Below are 9,404 nucleotides of genomic sequence, written 5' to 3' on the forward strand. Positions count from 1 at the left end.
CCATATAATTCTAACAACTCTGTTGTCTCGTTTTTCAAGGCCATATATTGGGAACAGCAAATAAAGGGGGAAGAAATAAGATACTACTAGAAACAGACACACTGAAAGCCACAAACAGGTATGGCTGGTAACTTTTTATGAAAAAGTTATGGCAAAAGTGTTGGCCCAGTGTGAAGAAACTTTATCTGATAATGGGAGTATAAATTTGTTTGGCCTTCTGAAGGGCCAGTTATCATTTTTTATAAAAATTTTTAATGTTCTTATCCTTTGGCCCAACAAATGCTTACTACAAGTTCTAGTATGTATCACTCCCACAAGCGTATGAAGAGTTCTACTCAAGAATGTTTACTGAAGTAGCATTTGTTATGATAAAAAATTAGAAAAAAATTCAAATGTATATTAATATAAAAAGAGTTAAACTATAGTACATTCAAGTAAAGTTACACCAGAAAGCCAACAAAAAGAGACTAAGGTAGATCTGTATATATGTACTGAAATGGAAATATCAGAGAAAATAATTTAGATTTATTCTTAGATACATTCTTTGTTTAGATTACACATTATAAAACATATCTACTTTTTTAAAAAATAAAGACTTCAAAACTAAAATGAAAAATAGAAATACTGCAGAAAGATCCAATCCAAATGTTAAATTGTTACAGATCCAAATTAGTCAACTTTACTAAACAGAATCTTAAAATGGCAATCTTCAGTTGGAAATATTATACTTACTCATTCCCCTGCAATCCTAAGTAAAAGAGCTGTCATTATGGTATGCTTATAACCTGAAACACTTAAAAAAAAAAAAAAAAATTCAGAATGATTCCAGAACTTACACTTGTAATTTCATCTTTACAAAATGCTATGGCTTCAGGTTGCTTGCTTGGAGGAAAAGCCGCTTCAAATGCATCTTTTGCCGCAAAAGCAGCTGGTGTGTAAGTATCACACTGAGCCATTAGCCAATATCCCATTAAACTTTTTAAGTAGGGAGCCAACTGTTTCTTTACTTTAAGGATAAGTTTTTCAAAAGCTTGCTGTGTGGCTTCTCGGACCCGACGATCATGATCCTATTAAAAATATAAATGTGATTTAAAATAGCTCTAGTCCAGAAAAACAGTCACAGACATTTCCAAATATGCTATAATGACCCATTACCAAGAATTCACCTATGTATTGAGCCAAACTGAAATCAATTTTTTAAATCAATAATTTAGAGGTTTTTTAAATCAGAAATTATGTAAAATAATTAATTTTTCTTTCTCCCCTTTTCCCAATGATAGGATTATATTCAAAACAGATTCAAAGTTGAGCCTTGAGGCTGAGCACGGTGGCTCACACCTATAATCCCAGCACTTTGGGAGGCCAAAGTGGGCTGATCATTTACAGACAGGAGTTTGAGACCAGCCTGGCCAACATGGTAAAACCCCCATCTCTAATAAAAAATACAAAAAATTAGCAAGGCATGGTGGCACACACCTGTAATCCCAGCTACTCAGGAGGCTGAGGCAGGAGAATCACTTGAACCCTGGAAACAGAGGTTACAGTGAGCAGAGATTGTGCCACTGCACTCCAGCCTGGGTGACAGAGCAAGACTCCGTCTCAATTTAAAAAAAAAAAAGTTGGGCCTTGAATAATTAAGCAACTCACTCTCATTCTTCTGCAGCAAATTTACAGGGAATAAAATAATTGTCAAAATGTATTAAAACTGGAAAGCACCTGGGTAATTCTCTAGTAACAACCTTATTTCTGAAAACAGATTTCCTCAATGTTCTTCATAACCCAACACAATCCAGTAATTTTCTTTTTTTTTTTTTTTTAAAGACGTTGTCTCTCTCTGTTGTCCAGGCTAGAGTGCACTGATGAGATCTTGACTCACTGCAACATCCGCCTCCTGGGTTCAAGGGATTCTCCTGCCTCAGGCTCCCAAGTAGCTGGGATTACAGACATCCGCCACCATGCCTGGCTAATTTTGGTATTTTTAGTAGAGACAGGGTTTCACCATATTAGTCAGGCTGGTCTCAAACTCCTGACCTAAAGTGATCTGCCCAACTCAGCCTTCCAAAGTGCTGGGATTATAGGTATGAGCCATCGTACCTGGCCCCAATCTTTTTTATTTCTACACTCTTCTCCAGTGTTAAAAATTCAATCTGTATAACAAGACTAATCTAACATTTAATAACCCTCACCAAAAATCAACCTTACAAATTTGAGAGTCTCCATGACTCCAACCAAAAACATACAACAGAAATAAACTAGCAAAGTTTGAATACTTACAAGTGAAATTTTGCAAAAAATTCTTGGCCAATATGGAAGAACTCCTTTCACAGTTTCTGTGTCTCTCTCTGTACACATGGTTCCAAATTCCTGCATAGCCTAAAATTAAGTTATTAACATAATTAAGGATTAACAACTATACTACTGGCTATTATTACTCTGTTCTGGAAGCTTTGTCTATTGTATGTAGCAGGAGAATACACCATTTCTGTTTACGCCATAGGGGACTAGTCTGAAGAGCTCCTTCACAGGCTACTATGGGAGAAACTCCACAGTTGTTTTTTAAAAAATAAAACATCTACAAAGAAAAAAACCTCAATTTAAAGTTACACGGTCAAAGTTAACATTTCCTAATGGGAAAAACTGTACAGCCAAAATTCCAAAGCAGTTCAAAAAAGTTTTGTGTAGCAAACTAACTTACAATTTAGAAAATAAATATCAAGTTTAAGACTGTGTATCAGAAAAAAGTACAATTGTAGGCTGGGCACAGTGGCTCACACCTATAATCCCAGCACTTTGGGAGGCAGGCAGATCACGAGGTCAAGAGATCGAGGCCATCCTGGTCAACAAGGTGAAACCCCGTCTTGAAAAAAAAGGCCAGTCGCGGTGGGTCACGCCTATAATCCCAGCACTTTGGGAGGCCGAGGCGGGTGGATCACAAGGTCAAGAGATCAAGACTATCCTGGTCAACAAGGTGAAACTCCGTCTCTACTAAAAATACAAAAATTAGCTGGGCATGGTGGTGCACGCCTGTAGTCCCAGCTACTCAGGAGGCTGAAGCAGGAGAATTGCTTGAACCCACAAGGCGGAGGTTGCGGTGAGCCGAGATCGCGCCTTGCACTCCAGTCTGGGTAACAACAGCGTAACTCCGTCTCAAAAAAAAAAAAAATACAAAAATTAGCTGGGCGTGCTGGCACGCGCCTGTAGTCCCAGCTACTTAGGAGGCTGAGGCAGGACAATTGCTTGAACCCAGGAGGCGGAGGTTGCAGTGAGCTGAGATTGCGCCACTGCACTCCAGCCTGGCGCATGGCAACAAAGCAAGACTCTGTCTCAAAAAAAGAAAGAAAGAAGAAAGTACAATTGTAAAAGAGCTTAGCAATAAATTATTGTTCATGTTTCTTTACATAAGATACGCTAATGACATTTCATTTTAACAAAGGGATTTTCCTGATAACTTTTATGAAAACAAGGAAACTTGCTTTTAATTTTGTGGTGACATCTTTCTTTGAAAGTTTCCGCAGCACCATTCGGAAATCAGAATCTACAAGACTGTCAATTTCTTCAGCTCCTTGAATAGCAGGAACGTAACCCAGGTCATTGTGAGATGTTCCAAAACCAATAAATCCAGGCACTGTTCCCTGTTCTTTGGCAAGTAGTTCTGCAGCTCGGCCACTGTTTGAAGGCTGATAAGAAAATTATGGAGAAAAGAAGTGAGAGTCCGGAAAGGGCTCAAAACTAGACTTTATAATTCCTTGGCTACTCCCATGGTCAGAATGAGCTTTTACTCTAATATATTTTCTTTTTTCCTAGCCTAAAATTTCATCCATTGCAAAGTTCCCCAAAGACTAATGGTTTTGTTGCCGCCAAGAATCCATCGATACTGATCCTAGGAATTATTCCATTTCCTAAATATTAGAATGTTTTGTAAACCATGGATACAATCCGTTATTGGCTCATAATATCAATATAATGGACCATGACAGAATTTTAAAGAAATTGATAATTTTTAAAATCACAATGTATCATGTGGTAAAATTTTCACAAATGCTGTTTTACGAATTTTATTTCCAACTTTCATATAAATAGTATGTATACACTCTCATATACTGTGTAATGCTGTAAAATTAACTCATAAATAGAACCCATCTTTTCATTCATTCATAAACTGAACAAGTATTTATGAAGCAATCACAATGGCCCAGGTCTCTTGATAGCTGCTGCTAGACTGGGAGTTCCTTGAGGGTGGATACACTCATTTCCACATACTCAAAGCTTACCCTAACCTCCTTCGGCTAAAATTACATTATTATGGCCAATAAAAATCAATACAGTGGTCAATCTGTAAGACAGACTCCTTTGTTTTGAATCATACTCAGTGATTTGTCTGACTGATACACAATATAGTAGTCTTCAATTAAAAGATAGGAGGTTGATACAAAGAAATATTTGAATTGCTGAAAGAAATTAACTTATTGTCATCTAAAGAGAAAATGTTTCAGACATCCACAATCCATGTAAACTCATCTATTTCTTATTTCTCTATAAAGATGTTTGCCAACAGTTATCCGAATGTGTGATTCAAATTGCTCATACCAGCGGAGCAGGGTGGCTCATGCCTGTAATCCCAACACTTTTGAGAGGCCAAGGCGGGTAGATCACTTGAGCCCTAAAGTTCAAGACCAGCCTGGGCAACATGGCAAAACCCCGTCTCTACAAAAAAAACACAAAAATTAGCCAGGTATGGTGGTGGATGCCTATAATCCCAGCTACTCAGAAGACTGAGGTACAAGGATCACTTGAACCTGGGAGGCTGAGGTTGCAGTGAGCCAAGATCGTGCCACTGCACTCCCCCCAGGCAACAGAGTAAGACTCTGTCTCAAAAAAAAAAAAAACTTGCTAATACCTAGCAAAAGTGCGTTTGGAAAATTCATTTGGCAAGGAATAATCTGGCCTACTTTCTACACTGAATTAAGTGACCAGAAAAGAAAATGATGGCCCGCATTACATTTTTTTCTTCAATCTGTAGCATTTAAAACTAAGTGAAAGCAAGTCTATTAAGAAAATAGGTCAGGCACAGTGGTTCATTCCTGTAATCCCAGCACTCTGGAAGGCCAAGGAGAGTAGATCACCCAAAGTCAGGAGTTCGAGACCACCTTGGCTAACATGGTAAAATCCCATCTCTACTAAAAATAAGAAAATCAGCCGGGCTTGGTGGAGCATGCCTTTAATCCCAGCTACCTGGGAGACTGAGGCAGGAGAACTGCTTGAACCCAGGAGGCGGAGGTTGCAGTATGTCAAGATTGCAGCATTTGCACTCCAGCCTGGGCAAAAAGAGTAAAACTCCATTTCAAAAACAAAAAGAGAAAAGAATAAAAGAATGGCTACTCCACAGGCAAAGCAGTGGTTCTCTATTTTTTAAGTTTACTAAAATGAATTAATATTGGTAATTCAATTCACCTTTCTCAATACTGGTACATGAATAAAGAGCTACAAAGGAAGTAGTTAGTGAATCATAATTCTAAAAACTAAATATGATGACTTTAGGGTATCATGTAAACAACCCAAGTTACTTTTAAATGCACTAATTATCTTTCTTTCAATGTCTACTTTGAATTTAAAAGTTATTCTTATGACCTTTGTACATTAAGTGCTATACCCATAGTTTAATAAAAATTAAGAAACAATTCTATTTATGACTTTTATTTTTTCTTATACTATGACTACTTCTGTCTACGTTCTTTTGGGCCTAGCTTCTAGAGGTATTTGAGGTGGCAATTCTGAGTCTACAGTTTACAGACCAAACCAAGGAAGACTTACAAGATCTTTTACCATCTAAACTCAACTTTTCACTGTCTTACCTCCTGCCACTATTTCCTTCCCTTGTCCCACCTCCTTCTCTAATTATGCTGCCATCATTCCTGCTCTAGTACCAAACTGAATTCAACGTTCTCTGAGGCAGGGCATGGCGGCTCATGTCTGTAATCCTAGCATTTTGGAAGGCTGAGATGGGCAGATCACTTCAGGCCAGGAATTTGAGACCAGCCTGGCCAACATGGCAAAATCCCATCTCTACTAAAAATACAAAAAATTAGCCAGGTATGGTGGAGCATGCCTGTAATCTCAGCTACTCAAGAGGCTGAGGCAAGAGAATTGCTTGAACCAGGGAGGTGGAGGTTGCAGTGAACCAAGACACTGTCTCAAATAAAAAAAAAAAAGGTTATCTATGTGATGCCCTTTCACAATTTGATCTTTATATACTCTTTTCTCTCTACCTGAAAATGTTTCCTTTCTTTTCACTCCCTGACAAACTCCTATTCATCCTTCAAACTCGTATTTGCAACACTTGCCTTCCCTCATTCTTTTTTATTCTCCCACATTCTTTCTTCTAATACCTGCATCATGCTTTAATATAATATTTGCTTACATATGTGCCTGTTTCATCAAACTAGCAGTTCAAGAACAGCAGACATCTGTCTATTATCTCTGAATATCTGACATCCAGTATCAAAGTCTTCTATTGAAGACTTTGCCACATTAAAGTTAAAATCCCAACTCCACAACTTCCTGGCTACATGAGCTCATGCAAGCTAATTTCTCTAAACCTCAGTTTCATCACATTTAAAATGATATATGAGTAATTAATTCATTACTTGGGTTGTTTTCATGATTAAACATAAGTTTTCAAATCACTATAGTAATAAATGATTCCAGGGTACTCAAAACATTAGGTGAAAGTTTGTGGAAGGATAGGACATTCACAGTTTCAAACTAACATATTATTTGTCACTGACAAATGGAAAAAGATAACTTTATAATGGACAACACCTTAACCAAGTGGTTAAACAAATACCACCAATAAGGGGACAAGCAGGTGCAAAGTGCCCCTGGTGTGATGCACAGAGAAAGCTTTATCATCTATGAAAGATTCCTTCTAAAAATTGTTTAGCCTGAATCTAATCATAAGGAAACAATGAGATCAATCTGAATTAATTAAACAAATGGCCCAGACTCTTCCAAATTTTGTTTAAAATACACTCCTCTCCCTGCTTAAACAGCACTGAGAAATTCTGGATCAAAGAAACCCAAATGGTAACTAAATGGAATGAGTGATCCTTGACTGGATCTCAAATGTTAAAATCATTTATCTTTTAAAAAGAAAAGAAAAGCCCCAGACTGGTGACATGGCAAAATTCTGTCTGTATAAAAAAAAAATACAAAAATTAGCTGGCTGTGATGGCCTATGCCTGTAGTCCCAGCTACTGGAAAGGCTGAGGTGAGAGGATCACTTGAACCCGAGAGGCAGAAGTTTGCAGTGAGCCGAGATCATGCCTCAGCATTCCAGCCTGCATAACAGAGAGAGATCCTGTCCCGAAAAAAATACATATATTAGCCAGGAGTCCTAGCTACTGGGGAGGCTGAAGTGGAAGGACCACTTCTTGAGCCCAAGAAATCAACACTGCTATGGGCATTATCATAGCACTGTACTCCAGGCTGGGAGACAGAGTGAACCTGCCTAACCAAAAAAAAAAAAAGTCTGTAGAGAACATTATTGGGATAACTACATAAGTCTAAATACAAGGCTGTATACTGGTACAGTATTACACAAAAGTCAGAGTTTCTGCATGCTATACTCATTACTGTAATTGCTACAGGCTAGAAGAATGGCATTGTCTTTAGAAGATTCATGCTGACGTATTTAGAAGTTAAGAGTCCCGACTTCTGCAACTAACTCTCATACAGTTCAGCAAAATACATAAAGTAAGAGAAAGAAAGTAAATGCAACCAAGTATTAACAACTGGTGAATCTAGGTAAAGAGTATATGGGATGTCACTCTAATATTCTTGCAACTTTTCCTCCTAAGAACTTTTCAAATATATTGAGAAAATTTGTTAAAAAAAAAAACATTAAATGAGGATGCAAGTGCTTAGCAGAGTAACATAGTAGGTTGCTAGAATTGCTAATACTGTTACTATCTTCCAAAACAGATTAAGTGACTGATTTGAGAAAATGTGACATTGAAATCACTAGAATTAACTATATTAGAAACAGGGAAAAAGTATTCTTATAAAATTGGACTGTAATATAACAAATTTAACGACATAAAAAAATACCATTATAACACCGCTCATTGCATAGTTTTACACGAATCCACTTTAAGGTCTTCTTTAAACAAGTACTTAGTGAGCGCCTATTAGGTGCTAGTCTCTGTTTTATTCGAGGATAAAAACATTTGCTTTCAAAATACTTACATCCTAGTGAAGCAAGACACTAAATGCCATATTATGTTAAAAAGTTATAAATACGGCGGAGTAAAATAAAGCAGGAAGAACAGGGAGTGGGGAAGGGCTACAAGAGGGTGATCATGGGAAAGTTTGGAGGCACCTAACTGAAAAGCGTTGGGAGCGGGCCAGGTTAAGGTCAAGGCACAGTGAAGAGATGAGTATGGCTGGATGAAGTAAGCCAAGAGGAGGGAGTTGAAGATGGGGTTGCAGATGGAAAGGGGTAACAGGCAGACCAGAAACCAAATATACCATCCAAAGAGCTCTGGTTTAGCAGCAGTCACTGTAGGTAGCAAAGGAGAGGCACGATCAGCGGTAACCTCCACAATGGGTTCACTTTAACATCCTCCCAACTCTCCTCCTTCCTAGCGCCGCCCTCCCCCAACTAAATCGCTACCTCCGCCAGATAGCCTTCCACTGAAGCTGACACACAATCATTTCTCCATGAATATTGTGGGTGTGTGCTTGGATGGGGACAGGTCTGGCAGGGAACATCTCTTCTCTCACAATTCCCCAGTCTGCTCAGAGATAACCCAAACCGCCCTCAGGGACGCACACAACGGAGAGGTCACACTCGACACTCAAACACACGCCTCCCTACAACCGCGCTCCACACACCCTCCTGCCACACACTGGTACCACTACCAGCTGCCTCGAAGCGAGGCTCCCCGGTCGGCCGAGCCACCCCCCCACCCCCCACTCACCCTCAGGTTCCCTTTAGTTCGCTGCTTGTTCTTCCCGCCCATGGTCGCGGTTGCAGCTGTACTCTGAGCCCTCAGACCCAGGTTGACACGTCCTGGCGACAACTTCCGGCCTCTGGCGCCGGAAGAGGACTCCCTGTAATAACTTCCCCCGAACCGCGCTTTCCGCCACCTGCCCAGTTCTTCTGCTGCCCCACTTCCGCTCCCGCCTCCCGCCTCCCGCTGTGTCACTGACCATTCGCCGCCTTAGACGTCACAGTTAAAGCCACGCCTGTATTAGTGACGTCATTCATGGCCAATAGGAAACCAAGCATTGGATTCGTGGCGCCAAATCCTGTCTTCGGCGCTTTCAGAAGCAACATTTGTCCCTCGCTTAGCGGGTAGGGAACTGGCGTGAATCACAAGAGGGGCAGTTTCACATGAGGGTAG

The 9,404-nt window shown here is 39.6% G+C and overlaps 1 protein-coding gene across 6 annotated transcripts in view; it reads right to left on the minus strand.

Annotated features, from left to right (window-relative positions):
- Positions 1-9,092, minus strand: part of LTN1 (listerin E3 ubiquitin protein ligase 1) — a 65,720-nt gene extending 56,628 nt beyond the window's left edge. For 3 of the 6 annotated variants that reach the window (XR_013530551.1, XM_078358424.1, XM_054248949.2), the window contains exons 1-5: positions 8,979-9,092; positions 4,588-4,704; positions 3,474-3,677; positions 2,275-2,373; positions 837-1,067 (exon numbers count right to left, since the gene is read on the minus strand). Coding sequence is in view for 4 of the 6 variants with exons in the window: in XM_078358424.1 (XP_078214550.1) it covers positions 837-1,067; positions 2,275-2,373; positions 3,474-3,677; positions 4,588-4,704; positions 8,979-9,020 (693 nt within the window). In the remaining 2 variants the exon portion in view is untranslated. The remainder of the gene's footprint in view (positions 1-836; positions 1,068-2,274; positions 2,374-3,473; positions 3,678-4,587; positions 4,705-8,978) is intronic. The other 3 variants (XR_013530552.1, XM_078358425.1, XM_008986535.5) reach the window with 1 other exon arrangement.
- Between the last annotated feature and the right edge of the window lie 312 nt (positions 9,093-9,404).

The sequence above is a fragment of the Callithrix jacchus genome, chromosome 21 (genome assembly GCF_049354715.1).
Source record: "Callithrix jacchus isolate 240 chromosome 21, calJac240_pri, whole genome shotgun sequence".
Taxonomy (NCBI): Eukaryota; Metazoa; Chordata; class Mammalia; order Primates; family Cebidae; genus Callithrix; species Callithrix jacchus.